A 17,780-nucleotide genomic window follows, 5' to 3' on the forward strand; every position below is an offset into this window, starting at 1 on the left:
AGCTTTTTCTCTGACTATATAGGGACATTGTGTTTGTGTGTATCTCTTTGGTACAGAATCATGGAGGGCCCTCTACAATGGTTCCTGCTTCTTCGAGATACTGTGTTGCAAGGCGAGGACATAGCTCAGGCAAACAGCCTTTGAATTCAGAGGAGGGTGATGGCCAGAGTGACAGTGGTGAGTCAGTTACAGTTCAGTATTTTTTTAAAAAGATGATTCTTGTGGTATGAGCACAACAGGGCTAAAGTTTTGGTTTGGAAAGGGTCCCCCTCCGTTCTGGCAGCTCATTTTGAAAGTTATCAGTTCTTGTTATCAGAGCTTGCTAGATTTTGAAGATGTCTTGATATTTTTCAGAAAGACAGACTTCTATTTCTGTAAAGCCACTACATTGTTAAAATGTTCAGTTCTCTGATAGGTCTTCAGTGAGTTTTGATTTGGTGAGATTTCAGTATTGGAAATATCTATTCTTTGTTAGTAAGCAACTGTTCATGTTGTCCATACCATTTGTATAATTATTTTAGATTTTCCTGTGATTGTTATTTTACAAGACTGCTATGAAATAATTTCTTTTCCTGAAGAAATATATTTGATCTATAAACATTACTATTCATTGAGTTCTAATGGCCATATACTGTACTAAGCAATTATATTTAAAATTTAATATAATACTTTGTCCCTCTGAGGAATGTGTATCTTTGTTTTATATATGAGGAAACTGAGATTCAGAGGGAAAATGACATAGCCAAAATCAGATACTTGGTAAATGGCAGAGATTTAATTACTTATAACAGCTTTACTTAGATGTAACTTACACATTTGTACACTTTACCTAACATGTACAATTCAGTGTTTAAAGTGTAAATGGTGGCTTTTAGTATAGTCATGAAGTTGCATGCTGCTACTGCTAAGTCGCTTCAGTCATGTCCGACTCTGTGCAACCCCAGAGATGGCAGCCTACCAGGCTCCCAAGAACACTGGAGTGGGTTGCCGTTTCCTTCTCCAATGCATGAAAGTGAAAAGTGAAAGTGAAGTCGCTCAGTCGTGTCCGACTCCTAGCGACCCCATGGACTGCAGCCCACCAGGCTCCTCCATCCATGGGATTTTCCAGGCAAGAGTACTGGAGTGGGTTGCCATTGCCTTCTCTGACATGAAGTTGCATACATCATCACAGTCAATTTTAGAAAAAGAAACCCTGTACCCATTAGTGGCCTTCCCTAGTGGCTCAACTGTTAAAGAATCCACCTACAGTGCAGGAGACCTGGGTTCGATCCCTGGGTTGGAAAGATCCCTTGGAGAAAGGAAAGGCTACCCACTCCAGTATTTTGGCCTGGAGAATTCCATGGACTGTATAGTCCATGGGGTCCAAAGTGTCGGACATGACTGAATGACTTTCACTTCACTAGTGGCTCAAACAGTAGAGGATCTGCCTGTGATCCAGGAGACCTGGGTTCAGTTCTTGGGTTGGGAAGATCCCCTGGAGAAGGGACTGGAAACCCACTCCAGTATTCTTGCCTGGAGAATTCCATGGACAGAGGAGCCTGAGAGGCCACAGCCTAGGGAGTCATAAAGAGTCAGACACGACCGAGCGACTAACACTTTTACCTATTAGTGGTCAGTCCCCATTATCCCCCCAGCATCCCCTTCCCTGCCACCAGTCATAGGTAGCCATCAGTCTGCTTTCTGTCTTAATGGATTTGCCTGTTCTGGATATTTCATATAAAAGGATTCATGCAATATGTGGTCCTTTGTGACTGGCAGAGATCAGTTTTGAACTTGGTTTTATCTGACTCACACTGTTAATAGTTGTTAGGAGTGCCTTGCATTGTGAAATGTGCTTTTTTTTTTTATTAACTTTTTCTGTAAAATGATATACGCCTACTGAAACACTTCTGGAGGAATTGGGTGGATTAAGGAGGTATGAGGTGTTCTGAATGATTTGACTTACTGGTCAGCGTCTTTTCTTGTTATATTCTTCTTGCTGCTATTTATGATGAAGAAAATAGATATTTTAAAGAATTTAATGACAACATATCTAGCCCAAGAATGATCTTTGAAGAATTTGTACATGCATATGTATGCCTGTGCTTATGTATGTGTATTTCTGGCTCTTTTACTCAGGATGACCCTTTGTCTATTTCTTTTAGCGTGGTGGGTACCTTCAGATGTACTGTTCACCTATAGTGGCATATTTAGAGTAACCAAGTATTTTTTCTCACCTTAAATCCTGTTTTCTGGAGGAGCTGCCTGCATATGTATTTGATAAGTGACATGTTTAAGAATCAAATCCACTTTTGACCTTTGTGGTTTTATTTGGTGGAAAGCAGTCCAACTGAAGGTTGATTTTCTCTGAATTTCAATGATATAGCAGTCTTACAGAAAAGTACTTCAGTCCTCTAAGCAATCTTCTGACAACAAACTGATTTTCAAGGTATTATATACCTGTATCAGGCTGAAAAACAGATGAGGTATGACATATTCCTTTAACGTTCACCTAAGCAACCTATTGGTTATTTTAGTCACATTACTTTATAATCACCATTTCCTATATGTCGAGCATCATACTATGTTCTTTTCACCCCACTATGAGCTAGGTACTATTATCCCTGTTTTACAATGAAGAAATGAAGACACAGAAATTAAATAACCTGCCTAAAGTGATACAGTTATTCAAGATTCAAATCTAGACAGTCCTAACTCCAGAGCCAGTGAAGTTAATCACCATAATCTACTGCCAGAATTGGACAGAGCTGGGTTTTTCACGTCTGCCTGAACTTTTAAGAACCAAGGGAACTTTCAAAGGAGAAATTTGTGCTGTTTATAGCCAGTCTGACTAATATCTGTTGACTAGTATGAAAGCTTTAAATCACTTATTTCAAGAATGTGTACATTTTAGTTTTGAACATGTACCCACAAAACTTGAGAAAAAGCAAGTGCTGGCCATCGGATACTGCTGAGCAAAAAGCTCTACATAAATGCAAACTTTTTCTGTCTTTTTTTCCTAGGGGGATATCATGAAGATTATATTTATCCTTCAGGTCAGTGAGATCTGATATTCATTATTTATAAAATTTCAAACTATAAAATAATGCTCATTATTGTACTTTGGTTATATCTTCTAGAACCAGACTATGACACTTCAGGTGTTTATAGCACAGCTGAATCTACTGCAAACTTGGTAGGTATTTAATTATAATCTCAAACACATATAGCTCCTGTGTACTAGAGCACTGTTCTAGGAGCTATGCACTTAAATGTGTTTAAGTCAGAATAGTCCTATGAGGTATTAGGGTATCATTCTGATTTTGTAGATGAAGAAATTGAGACCCAGAAATTAGCTCATCTAAGATCACATTTTTCTAGAAATTATCCTAGATGTTCCTAATATGTGTTGATACAAGAGGAAATTTGAACATTGGCAGTGATTTTTTTAGAGGATTTTGTCATGGGTCATTAATCTCAGGTACTTAATTTAGCAAAAGTTTATTTCTGCTACTTGCGTAGTGGAGGGCTCAGGAGGGCTCTGCTTAGGGGCTTAGGCTGATGGAAGCTCCATTCATGATTGGTAAGACAGGAAACAAAAGGTAGTGAATGGTGCACTGGCTCTTACAGCTTCCATGTGGAGGTGACACGTATTACTTTTCCATTTCTTTAAATTGGACTGAGCATATTTCCCTTGAGACTCTTAACTTCTCTGTGCCTGGAAGTCAAAAACTTGGAAATATTTTAATAGCACTAAGGATTACAACATTTAACGAAACTCCCTCACACAGACCAATTACTTCCTTCCACCTCAAAGGAGGCAACCTTAAAATCTCCTTCAGTGTGATTAAACTCAGAGCCCAAGGTTTCTGAAAAATGTGTAGTACTCTTTGTATTGGGTCCAGATGTGGTTCCTCTTGATCTGGAGGCCTAAAACCAAAGATACAAAGTTATTTACCCCCTACATACCCAATTTACAATGGTATAGCAGGGACTAAAAACTTGCAATTGAAATTCCCATCGGATCCAGGGAGAATGGGAGAAACAGTTACTGGCCTGTAGCATTTCTGACATCATGCTGGACAGACATTTTGAGGGCCCCCATCCTGGGCATTGGGACTGTTGCCTGGAAAAGCTCCCTGGTTAATTCTTTACTGGGGCTCTTGATTATGCCACAGCCCTTCCTTGGCCATGTTTGAAGTAGGCATTGGAGAATAATCCTTGTTGACAGCTGAGCAGCTTCCCCACACTGCTTCTTACTCATAGGAAATTGAGAGCCCAAGGCTGGTTTTTAATCTCAATTGGATAGTTTTAGTTCTGCTCATGGTTTCTTTGGCTGTGTGATTGATTTATTGTACAGCTTCTCTGATTCCTTCCTGTTAGTTTCATGTGCCAGTAGCCATACTGACATTAGATTTGCTATAATTCTTTGAATTATTATTCCTTTCATGACTCAGTGGGTAAAGAATACACCTACAATGCAGGAGACACAGGTTCTACGCTGGGTTGGGAAGATTCCCCTAGAGGAGGAAATGGCAACCCACTCCAGTATTCTTGCCTGGAAAATCCCATGGACAGAGGAACCTGATGGACTACAGTACATGGGTCACAAAGAGTCAGACACAGCTGAGTGACGAAGACACACATTCCTTCACATTCTTATCCCTGTTTCTCTACTTGAGTGCAAATACCTTGAGCTTATCAATCACTGATAGAAGAGTCATAACCTTTGAATACTTTTCCCATGAGCCATTTTGTCCAAGTGCAAGGACTAACTGGATGTTATATCCTTAATTGTACTCCTGGTTTGAGATACCTTAGTGCAGTCATATTTTAGATTTGAGTCTTGCTTCAAGGCCAGCTTTTAACTTCTCTTTGTTGTTCAAAATATTTATCAATTTTATCTTGTACAGTTTTGATTTGAAGCAGTTACCTCTTCAAACCCTAAAAGTCCCAGTATTCAAGGATTCTATTCCCTTTCATTACTGCCTAAAAACTACTTTTCCTTACACATTTTAAAATACCTTGCTAAAATCTGCCAGCAGTAATCAAAACACAAAATTAATGTTCTGTTTCCTAAACCTCCTCCCTTAAGAGCTACAAGTTCATAATCTTCTCTAAGTCAAGTTTCTGTTACAGCAGCACCCTAATTTTAGTTACCAGTTACTGTTTTGGTCAAGCTAAGTTATGCTGTGGCAGCACTCCCCCCAAATCTCAGCAGCTTAACACAGTTGTTCTTGCTAATTTTATAGGTCCAGTGCATGTTGGTAGCAGGCTTTTGTTCATCAGAGTCACTCAAGAACCCAAGCTGATGGACCATGTACTTTCATAGTCATCTTGCAGAGCTGAAGATAAGGAAATTAAACACTGGGTATCAATATTTCTGCTCATATGTCATTGTCCAAACCACAAGGCCATACCTAACTAGATGAGGCCAGGAAGAGCAACATACCCATGTACCTAGGAGGAGAATTGGAATATCTGTGAAGAAGTTGAATGACTACCTTCTGTTCTCTGTGATTAATTTAAACTTTGATAGCTTCATGTACTTAATTTTTGTTTTTACTGTTTAGGCAGTACATCTTAGGAAGGTAAAGAAAACTGTAATATATAATTCTCTTCCCATTATTTCTCCTTCCCTTCCTTTGTCCCTGCTAGAGAAATAGTTTTTCCCTTCCCTCTGTCATTACTATTCTCAGTATCACATGCTTTTTATACCATTTCTTGAAATAGCCACCCAAGTTGAAAAGGCAAGTGAAAAATCTCACCTTCAGGAATGACAGTAGACATTTTCTTTTTGTCTCTTTAATTTCATTTGTTACATCTTCCTTTTTGTTCTGAACTTACTTTATCATACATCCCCAGTAGATTTCAATCTCTTCATGATGTGTTCTGCTCCCAAGCCCCAGTCACCAAGTTTCTAAGTAATTTTCCACAGCATTCTGAGAGGAGAGGACCTCTGCAGGACTTAAAGATTTCCAGGCACAGACTCTTCTTCTAACCACAGCATTTATTTTTCTTACTTTCACGCCTAAGTCTCACCTAAATCCTTCTCTAGAATTGTTTGGAATTCACACTGGGCCTTCTGAGCCAGGGCTGAGTTCACTTTTTGGCAGGTATTTGGTTTGCACTTGGGGCTTCCCGAGACCAGAGTTTGATCCCTGGGTCGGGAAGATCCCCTGGAGAAAGGAATGGCAGCCCATTCAGTATTCTTGCCTGGAGAATTCTGAGGATTAGGGGAGCCTGGCCGGCTACAGTCTATGGGGTGGCAAAGAATTGGACATAACTGAGTTACTAACACTTTCACTTTGTGCTGTACTTGAAACCAAACTTTTGAAATGTTCACTCTTTAGGTTGACATTAAGTTGTGCTTGTCTTTGTCACTTTGTGGTTCCTTTTGGTTTCTCTAATTACTTCCCCTGATTTCTTCTGTGTTCTTACTATGAGTACCAGTTTCTGCTGCTAGTTTATTTTCCTGTCATGACAATCTGTCATGCATAATCCTGAGTGCTTTAAAATCATTTTTGCTTTCACAAAGACAAGGTCTTGAACCAAAGGAGAATGATGTTTGGGTTATACTACATCCTGCTTGTAGGATGCATCTGACCAGTTATCCACCCTTGTTCCTAGCTGTATCTTTAGATGGACATCTTTCTTTTAGCAACACTGTTCCTGGTGCTAGTGATTTTGAGGTTTTTATGGCAAGAGAAGACACTGAGAAAGTGTTTAAATTACAGTCCTCCATTACATTTTAGTATCTGCATTGCGACTAGACTTGGATATGATCAAGATTTCTACAGTAGGAAATATTAGGTTAGTGCAAAAGTAATTGCGGTTTTTGTGTTGTTGAAATTTGCCTTTGTACTGGAATACATTCTTAAATAAATCTGGTTGTGTTATACATTATTTTAATGTGCATTTCTCAGTTTTTTTTTTTTTTTTTGCTAATGACTTGTTATGTACAGTTTATTTTTCATTTTAGACTGTGGAAGTGATGTTAGACAAAAAGTAAATTTGAGTGATTTTCTTATTCGAGTTCAAAATGGATTGTAAAGCAGCAGAGACAACTTGCAACAACAATGAATTTGACCCAGGAACTGCTAAGGAGCATACAGTGCAGTGGTGGTTCAACAAGTTTTGCAAAGTAGTTGGGAGCCTTCAAGATGAGGAGTATAGTGGCCGGCCATCGGAAGTTGACAAGAACCAATTGAGAGCAATCATTGAAGCTGATCCTCTTAAAACAATCCAAGAAGCTGCTGAAGAACTCCATGTCAACCATTCTGTGGTCATTTGGCATTTGAAGCAAATTGGAAAGGTGAAAAAGCTTGATAAGTGGGTGCTTTGTGAGCTGATCTGAAATTAAAAAAAAAATCATTGGAAGTGTCATCTTCTCTTACTCTGTCCAACAACAGCAAACCATTTCTTGATTGGATTGTGATATGTAATGAAAAGTGGATTTTATACAACTGGCGATGACCAGCTCAGTGGTTGGAACAATAAGAAACTCCAAAGCACTCCCCAAAGCCAAACTTGCACCAAGAAAAGGTCATGGTCACTGTTTGGTGGTCTGCTGCCAGTCTGACACACTATAATTTTATGAATCCCTGCAAAACCATTACATCTGAGAAGTATGCTCAGAAAATCAATGAGATACACTGCAAACTGCAATGCCTGCAGCTGGCATCAGTCAACAGAAAGGGCTGCATTCTCCATGACAGTGCCCAACCACATGTTGCACAACCAGCACTTAAAAAGATGAATGAATTGGGCTATGAAGCTTTACCTCATCTCCCATACTCACCTGACCTCTTGCTGACTGACTACCACTTCTTCAAGCATATTGACATTTTGCAGGGAAAACACTTGCACAACCAGTAGGATGCAGAAAGTGTTTTCCAGAGTTTGTCAAATCCCAAAGCACAGGTTTTTACACTAAAAGAATAAGCAAGCTTATGTCTCATTGGCAAAAATGTGTTGATTGTAATGGTTCCTATTTTTATTAATAAAGATGTGTTTGAGCGTACTTACAATGATTTAAAATTCACAGCCTGAAACCGCAGTTACATCTGCACCAACCTAATAGAACAGTCACCTTAGTCAGGCACTACAGTGATGCCTTTTGGAGTGTTATCATAGTAGTCACTTCCAAATCTGAATACTTTTAGGACAGATCAGTTTCACTTAATTTTAGGAGATATTAAAACAAAGCAGATCTTTTATTGGTGTATTGTTTAATTTCTTGATTTCCCCATATTTGTATTTGTGTATTCATTAAAGTCTCTTCAGGCTAGAAGACCATGTTCTATGCCTCCTCAGGACACAGTTACCTCGTACAACTACCCCCAGAAGGTAATCTTTTTTTACTTTGCAGTTAGTTGAAGTGGCCTGAGCAGGGGAAAATGAATTTTTTCTTTTTGTTCTCTTTTCCCTTCATCATACTTCAAAGAAGCTGCTTATATTCATATTTTAAGTATTCTTGTACTTCCTGGTACCTGGCACAGTATTTAGTAAATTTATTAACAAATTTATTGATCATCTACTGTTCCAGACACTTTTCTACGTGCTGACACTAAGCTATTCATAGTCTATCTACTCTGAACCTCTTATATAATGAATAAGTTAATGTCAGTTACCTGTCAAGTCCGTGTCATTTCCTGAAAATTAAAATGTAAAGCTTTCCTATAGAATGGGGAGCTGGCATCAAAAAGGTAGCTGAAACCATAGGAGTTAGTATGATCATCCTGGGAAAAGGAAGAGATTGAGAAGAACTTCTAGAACAGAGCCTGTGTATCACCATTTAAAAAATGGGTAGAGAAGGAATAGCCAAGGAGGGAGGAAAGCAGGAGAATGTATTATGGAAGTCCAGGAAGAAAATATTTCAATGAATAGTTGTGTCAGTTGCTGCCAAGCGGTCAAGCAACATAAGGACTAAAAAGAGTCTACTATCACTTGTTGTCATGGAAATCACTGTGACTTTGAATATAATTTCTGAGAACCAGAGAGGGTAGCAAACACATTGCAATGGGTAATAAGAAAATGGAGACTGCAAGTAAGGATGGTATTCATGAAGAAGAAGCTATTATCATTTATTGAACATCTCTCTGTGCACAGCCCTGTATTGGGTGCTGTGGCCTAATCAGAAAAGCAAATTGCAGTCTTATGAAGTTTTTTTTAAAAAAGGAAAGAACACTTTTTTTAAGTGTTTTTGTATGGGGAAATATATATGCATGTTAAAAATGCAGTGTAAATTTCTGGATAATATTCAAGAAACCCAGAGGTTACTTGTTTGTTAAGAGAGGAGCTAAGCAGATAGAAGACAAGGGTTGGAGGGAAATTTTTCATTGTATATACATGTTTATACTTGGTTTTTGAATAATAATAATGTATTACCTTTCCAGAAAAATATTAAAAATGTAAAGCTCTCAAAGTAATCTGGGATCTTCTGAAAGAAATAACCTTCCTATATTAGGTTTACATGAAGATTGACTTCTTGGTGTTATCAGAATACTATTTCCTGAAATTTAGGATCAGATAAGAGACTAATATTATTTGAGAAACCAAACTTAGAGTTCTAAAATTTCTTCCACACTTACAGGTGATGGTAAATTCTGCAGCAGTTGCAGCTTCCTGTGCCAATAATGTTCCAGCTCCAGTCTTACCTAACTGTGCAGCCGCTAATCAAGCTAGTAGTACCACTTCAGTTTCCTCACAGAATGCTATACAGCCTCTATTTGTATCTCCACCTACACAAGGCAGGCCAGGTAGGTTATTAGTGGTTGCTTACTTTGGAAACCTCTTTTTCTATTCATGGACATGCACATACAGCAATTCTAGTGATTGGATAAAATTACTTGAATCTCCAGTATTAAGTTTGTTTAACCTACTAATAATGTATGTTCTATAGTTGAATCCATGAGATTTGAGAGGGTTTGAATTTTTTTTCTTGTAAATTTGACTTTGATATGATTTCATAGCTATCATTTTGCTACCCCATTGAAAATTTAGAGGACTTGTACTAGTTTTTCAAATTTTGAGTTGTTTTATTATGCTAAAATTAAGCTAGAGGTGTTTCACACTCTTACAGAATGAAAAGTTTGGCTCTAGAACTTAAGAGATCTAGGTTAGAATCTTGGTTTTACAACTTACCAGCTATGTAACTTTAGAGAAGTTATTGAATCTTTCTTACCTGTAAACTTGGAGGTACTCATAGTACCAGTTTATGAAGTTGTCAAAATTTCATTGAGTTAATATAGTTTAAAATTCTCAAAATTCTGGGAAAGTGCTGGCAACCACAGCATAGCTTTTCAGTCTGTGTCACCAAATAAAAATGGAAATAGCAAAATCAGAACCCATTGGACAATGCTTAACAACAAAACTAGGTGACAAGGTCTGCCCATGAGCCTTAAAATTTAAGCAGGTAGGGGACAAACCACCAAGCACGAGACCTGCATGCTGTCAGGGTCTATATGGGAGCAAGAAGACGGAAGCACTGGGGATGTTGTCTGATGAACCTGAGAACAGAAGAACCCTGAAAGAGCTAATAAGAATTCACTGAAAAGTGGGGCAGCCAATTTGGAAGGAGCAGCTAAGACTGGGAAGGGATTTGACCTCTCCAATACTCGGTGAGTGCTTTGGGTACACAGTAAAGGGACTGAAGGGCTTTGGAACAGTTTGGCCGCTAAGAACTCTCAAAACTGACCTTGGCAGGACTACCTTTTGGGATAGTATTCCTCACTGGGGAGAAACTCCTGGGAGTAGAATCAGAACTGATGAGGATAGGGAAAAGAGCAGGTCCAGACTGAAGTTGTGAAGAACAGAGCCAAGGAATACTAGAAAGTAGTCATATTTTAAGCGCTATATAAAAAGCAGTTGAGAGCCATATGAAGTTAGAAGAGCTTTCTTGTATTCCATCTCCTTCCAGAGTCTGTGAAAAATAATTTCACATAAAAATTAATGAAAGGAAAGCCCTACGTAAACATATACAGAGGTGTTTTAAGGGAAAATGATGATATCCCTGTAGACAGTAAAAAGCATGTCATAAATGTGTACACTAAACAGAACTTTTTCAAAATGAGATAAAGACATTAATAAAATAATACAAAATATTAAAACATAATAAATCAGGATTAGAAAAATTCAGAGGAGGTGAAAGAACTCAGAAAAGTATTAGAAATGGAAGAAAGTCATTTTGGTAGTGAAGACTAAACTACAAAAAACATGACCGAGTATATACAATAGATAATGCTTTAAGAGAAAGATGTAAAAGGGGGTAAATCTAAAATGAAAAAACAATGAAGAGAAAGACTCAAAAGTGACATATTGAAGTTAGGCAAAGGATATCCAGCACTGATAGAAGTTCTGAAGAAGAAAACCAACGTAAGGGAAAAGAGTACTAAAATTTACAATTCAGAAAATTTTCCTGACTTAAAAAAAACTTCAGAAACACATACTGAAACAGCACTCAGCATAACTGAGAATACTGAGGCAGAACAACCAACACCAGCATATTCTAGTAAAACAACTGGACTTAAAGAAAGTGCTTTGTTTATCTATGGAGTATAAAGGAAATAAAATGATAAAAGAGCCTATGGAGTATAAAGGAAATAAAATGATAATCATCCAACTTTGACAGCAGTGCTTCAGCTAGAAGAAAATGGAGTGACATTTAATGAAAGGATACGTGAACCAAAGATTTTATATCCAACCAAACATTTTCAGGCTTAAAGGGTAATATATAAGAATTCAGATAATATTGTTCTCATGAGTACTTCTTGAAAAATCTACTAAAGATACGCTTTCAAGCAAGGTAATCACTAGCCACATAGGACACTTTAATAATTACTATTAAGTAAAATAAATCTTCTGTTGCTCAGTCACACTAACCACATACCAAGTGCTCGAAGCCACATGTGGCTAGTGCACTGTATTGGACAGTGCAGATACAGAATATTTCTGTCAAGGAAAGTTGTATTGGATGGACAAAGTATTGAAGAATGAATTTTGACTTTTAGATCACCAAAACAGAGACATCAACATAAGACTTGATTGTGAATATTAAATATGTATTTACACAAAATAAAGGCTGAGAGGTTGATGATACACTATGTAAAAGCCTTATGTTTGAACAATGTAGATATAGTATAGCTATTTTTAAAAACAGCAGAATTGAGAGACAATATGCCAAGCTTTTTTTTAATGCTTTCAATAAACACATCAGGTTTTGTATAGCAATCTATACTTATTATTCAGAGACTATAATGTCAGCTACAATACATGAATATGGGATATTCCAATTTTATCCCCTGTGTCCTTGCACACCAGGTCTCAGTATGGAAGAAAGTTAATACAGATATATACTAAAAAGGCTAAGGAAAAACTTTTATGGTATTATATCACATTTGAATTGGAAATATCAATATGAACTTGACGTATTTTAGCTTTAAATTTATTTCCTAGCTCTGTCTACTGAAAAGGCCTAGAAACCACAAGTATCTTTAGCATTCAGTTTGTGACACTGAAATACCATTTCTCACTTCAAAGCAAATAGCTATGTGGAGAAATTTCTGGTTCCAGGTTTGGGCAGGAAATGTTCAAGATGAGCCTGGATCATCTTGTCATGCTAGATGGCAAGGAGGCTACCAAAGAGTACTGGGATCATGTCAAAAGAACTCGAGCCATCTTAGAGAGGTTCTCACTGGCCAGAGATGCAACAGTTTGAGCTTGAATAATGATCATTGTAGTAGGTTGGGACATATCAAATATATTTAAAAGTTCCTGATGATATTTTTGAAATTGATTCCCTTGTGATTAACAGATACAAATAACTATACATAAAATAGATGAAAAAAACCAAGGATTTACTGTATAGCACAGGGAACTCTATTCAATATCTTGTAATAACATATAATAGAAAATAATCTGAAATATGTATATATAACTGAAAAAATTGGTTCTCAAGAAGATATGAAATAATTTTGCTTTCCTGAAAACTGGACAGTATAGTGAAAGAATCAAGTATTTATCCTACCTTTCTTATATGAACTTTCCTACTGGGATTACCAAGTAGTAGATGAGGGGAAGTATTTCTATATATTAGTATTCTGATCAGTAAAAAAAAAAAAAGAAGTGGCAGAATATGCTCATCTTGCAGTCCTTACTGACTGAATGGATGCACATTAAACAGCAATTTTTGTTAAGACTGCAAAGATAGTGAGATGTTACCTATAGACTATTAAAGGAATCAATCTTGAGTCTGATCTAGTCTTCTGGATCTAGTTGCCTATTTACGGGAAAGACAAGAACATGTTGAAATGCACAGTGAGTATGTAATCAGCACAATCTAGACTGGGAAATTCAATAAGTCAAGGGTTCCTTGAAAGAAAAGTTGAAATGACAGGGATGGAAAAAGGACCAAAAGATTGAAAGATATTCAGGATCTCAATTTTTAAAAACTTCCTTAGGGATGCATATTTGGGTGACAAAATGCTTAAAAATACAAAGTGATTACTATGAAAGCCAGGATAATGATTGATTATAGTTGGGTAGGAGAGTGGTAGTGGCTTCCCAGCTGGCGCTAGTGGTAAAGAACCTGCCTGCCAATGCAGGAGATGGCAGAAACAAGAGTTTGATCCCTGGGTGGGGAAGATAACCTGAAGGAGAACATGGCAACCCCCTCCAGTATTCCTGCCTGGAGAATCCCATGGTCAGAGGAGCCTGGCAGGCTACAGTCCATAGGGTTGCAGAGGATTGGACATGACTGAAGCAACTTAGCATACAGCACTCAAGACTAGTGATTGTGATGGAGTGTATGGAATGTTTCTGAAATGGCTGGCAAACTTTTCTTTCTTAATCTGGATAGTGTCCGCTTGAAACGAATTTGTTGGATTTGTTTTCTGTATCTGTTTTATTTATAATGTAAAAATTGTGTGCTTAGCTAGTGCCTGGAACAAAACATTCTATATATGTGTGTGTGTGTGTGTGTATATATATATGTTCATTAATGATCTCAGAAATTTTCCATTGGAAGTGTTAATGTAGACAGTGGCTTTATTACTTTGTGCTAATAATTGTTGGGCTTCTCAGGTGGCTCTAGTGGTAAAGAACCTGCCTGCCAATGCAGGAGGCTTAAGAGCTTGCAGGTTCGATCCCTGGGTCAGGAAGATCCCCTGGAGAAGGGCATGGCAACCCACTCCAGTGTTCTTGCTTGGAGAATCCCATAGACGGAGGAGCCTGGCAAGCTACAGTCCGTGGCATCACACAGAGTCAAACACAAATGAAGCAACTTAGCAGGCATGCATGCTAATAATAGTAAGGGAAAGTGTTGGCTATCTGCTTCTAGTAGATGTCTGAGCTTAAAAAACAAGCAATATGTGAATCAAACATTGTAATACCCCATTTGTGTAGAATGATTGAAAACTATTCTGTAAATTCCAGATTTGTGTTTTTTGTCTGTCTGTCAGTCAGTCAGTTCAGTTGCTCAGTCATGTCCGACTCTTTGCAACCCCATGAATCACAGCACACAAGGCCTCCCTGTCCATCACCAACTCAGGGAGTTCACTCAAACTCATGTCCATCGAGTCAGTTATGCCATCCAGCCATCTCATCCTCTGTCGTCCCCTTCTCCTCCTGCCCCCAATCCCTCCCAGCATCAGTCTTTTCCAATGAGTCAACTCTTCGTATGAGGTAGCCAAAGTACTGGAGTTTCAGCTTTAGCATCATTCATTCCAAAGAACACCCAGGACTGATCTCTTTTAGAATGGACTGGTTGGATCTCCTTGCAGTCCAAGGGACTCTCAAGAGTCTTTTCCAACACCACAGTTCAAAAGCATCAATTCTTGGACGCTCAGCTTTCTTCACAGTCCAACTCTCACATCCATACATGACCACAGGAAAAACCATAGCCTTGACTAGACGGACCTTTGTTGGCAAAGTAATGTCTCCACTTTTCAATATGCTATCTAGGTCATAACTTTCCTTCCAAGGAGTAAGTGTCTTTTAATTTCATGGCTGCAATCCCCATCTGCAGTGATTTTGGAGCCCCAAAAAATAAAGTCTGACACTGTTTTCCACTGTTTCCCCATCTATTTCCTATAGTGATGGGCCCAGATGCCATGATCTTCGTTTTCTGAATGTTGAGCTTTAAGCCAACTTTTTCACTCTTCTCTTTCACTTTCATCAAGAGGCTTTTTAGTTCCTCTTCACTTTACATTTCTAAAAATGTATGCTGCCTTCGTTTTACTTTTTGTTGTGTCTCTTGTGAACCTCAGCTATAACTCTAATAGGTAATGAGTGCTTTTTAGTTGTTCTTTATCATTCCTGTCAGTCCTCCAGATAAAATTCATGTTTCCCTTGTTCTTCACATGTGTCTGTCTGGCAGCCCCATCCCATGTTCCTTTAAGTCACTTCTTACCTGCCAGGTAACTAGATGCTATGATTGCTTTTATTATGAGTGTCTTCATAGGCATTAAATCCTGTTAACTGATTTTTTTGGTAACTGTTTCCAAGTCTTTTGCCAGGGCCAGAACTAGTGACTCACTTGCGTTGGGTGCAAAATTTAAGGGAGTATTAAAAAAAAACACATAGGGATCAAGATAAATAACACTTTAATGCACTATATGAAAAAAGATTAGCGTAAAAAAAGAATCCATGATACACAAAGTATCAAAAATTTTTTAAAAGACAAGAACTCTCGGCCAGACTTAGGATGAGGTGAGTGAGGCAGTCACTCTTGGGGTCATGCAAGTGCAAGCTTGGATCCTGTCTTTTAGAATTTTGATATTTTATTCATCATGGATTTTTTTTTTATTTTAATTTGGTGGCCCTTTAAATTTTACACCTCACTGCACTTTGGTCCTGGCCCTGCCCATTCATTGATCTCTAGAGAATCCAAATCTTCATGTTCTCTTCTGAAATGTCCTGAAGCAGCCTGCATCTGCATGGACAAGTAAATAAACTTTCTGAATGCATTTCATTGGTTTTCATTCACATTTTAGAGAAGTTTGCTTCCATTTTTCTGGGTCCCTTCTTTGAACTATACCTGTTAAGCCTCTTTGGAGCCCCATTAAACCTGTGGATGAGATGCTCATGCATCTCTAGAGCAACTGAAAGTTAAAAGTTCTTTCTTATGGAGTATATTATAATATGCATTTTAAAATAAAGGTGAGTTCAGACAAAGTAACCACCGAATTTCTTCTGTCCTTGATTCTCTCAGGCCCATGATAACTTATTTAGCTACTTTTTATGTCTAGTAGTTGGTTTTTACCTTGTAATCATAATCACTTCTACTTTTTTTTAGCTAATTGAACTCATTTCAGTTGTTTTTCTTGAAAAAAAAATATGGTGTTATTTGAGTGCTAATCTAGAAGAAATGAGTGAGGCTTTGTTGAAGCCATTATTTTATAGAAAACAAATCCATAAAGTCCTTGGAGCATTTGGAGATGTTCTAAGAATTAAATTCCTCTTCTAAAACTGTAAAAGTGGAGATTTCTACATGCATGACAAAACTCCAAAATCAAAAGTTATTTGAACAAATTTTTTTAATGTACTGTTTAATTTAGATACAGTAAAATTCATTTTTGGTGCCCTGTTCTATGAGTTTTAACAATACATTGTACAACCACCACCAAAACCAAGAGAGAACAGTTTCATTGCCCTCAGAAGAGTTAGTTATCAAGTTTTAATCACCCTAAGACTTACATTTCCTTTTACTGTTGGCCTGTAGCTATATAAAGATTATATTGTTGTTGTTAAGTCGCTAGGTCCTGTCACAATCTTTGTGACCCTATGGACTGCAGCACGCCAGGCTTCCCTGTCCTTCACTATCTCCCAGAGTTTGCTCTAATTCATGTCCATTGAGTCAGTGATGCTATGTAACCATCTTATCCTCTGCCACCCTCCTTTCCTTTTGCCTTCTGTCTTTCCCTGCATCAGGGACTTTTCCAGTGAGTTGGCTCTTCGCATCAGGTGGTAAAAGAACTGGAGCTTCAGCTTCAGCCTCAGTCCTTCCAATGAATATTCAGGGTTGATTTCCTTTAGGATTGACTGGTTTGATCTCCTTGCTGTCCAAGGGACTCTGGGAGTCTTCTCCAACACCACAATTCAAAAGCATCAATTCTTTGGTGCTCAGCCTTCTTTATCGTTCAACTGTTAATGTCTGTACATGAGTACTGGAAAAACCACAGGTTTGACCAAATGAACCTTTGTTGGCAAAGTGACGTCTCTGCTTTTTTAATATGCTGTCTATATTTGTTAATAGCTTTTCTCCCAAAGAACAAGCGTCTTTTAATTTCATGGCTGTACTCACTGTTCATGGTGATTTTGGAGTCAAAGAAAGATCTCTCACCGTTTCCATTGTTTCCCCATCTATTTGCCATGAAATGATGGGAATGAATGCCTTGGTCTTAGTGTTTTGAACATTGAGTTTTAAGCCAGCTTTTTCACTCTCCTCTTTAACCCTTCCCTAGAGGCCCTTTAAGCTTCCCCGGTGGCTCAGACGGTAAAGTGTCTGCCTGTAATGTGGGAGACCTAGGTTCGATTCCTGGGTTGGGAAGATCCCCTGGAGAAGGAAATGGCAACCCACTCCACTACTCTTGCCTGGAAAATCCCATGGACGGAGGAGCCTGGTGGGCTACAGTCCATGCGGTCGCAGAGTCAGACATGACTGACTGACTTCACTCACTGACTCATCTGCATATCTGAGGTTCTTGATATTTCTCCCAGTAATCTTGATCCCTGATTGTAATTCATCCAAGCCGGCGTTGCACTTGGTGTACTCCACATATAAGTTATATAAACAAGGTGAC

At 38.2% G+C, this 17,780-nt stretch overlaps 1 protein-coding gene across 8 annotated transcripts in view; it reads left to right on the forward strand.

Annotated features, from left to right (window-relative positions):
- Positions 1 to 17,780, forward strand: part of ALG13 (putative bifunctional UDP-N-acetylglucosamine transferase and deubiquitinase ALG13) — a 72,722-nt gene that overhangs the window by 41,607 nt on the left and 13,335 nt on the right. For 6 of the 8 annotated variants that reach the window (XM_024988707.2, XM_024988710.2, XM_059883676.1 and 3 more), the window contains 5 exons: positions 57 to 177; positions 3,003 to 3,035; positions 3,120 to 3,175; positions 8,257 to 8,328; positions 9,575 to 9,740. In XM_024988707.2, the coding sequence (XP_024844475.1) occupies positions 57 to 177; positions 3,003 to 3,035; positions 3,120 to 3,175; positions 8,257 to 8,328; positions 9,575 to 9,740 (448 nt within the window). The remainder of the gene's footprint in view (positions 1 to 56; positions 178 to 3,002; positions 3,036 to 3,119; positions 3,176 to 8,256; positions 8,329 to 9,574; positions 9,741 to 17,780) is intronic. The other 2 variants (XM_024988704.2, XM_024988708.2) reach the window with 2 other exon arrangements.

Source organism: Bos taurus, chromosome X (genome assembly GCF_002263795.3).
Source record: "Bos taurus isolate L1 Dominette 01449 registration number 42190680 breed Hereford chromosome X, ARS-UCD2.0, whole genome shotgun sequence".
In the NCBI taxonomy this organism is placed as follows: Eukaryota; Metazoa; Chordata; class Mammalia; order Artiodactyla; family Bovidae; genus Bos; species Bos taurus.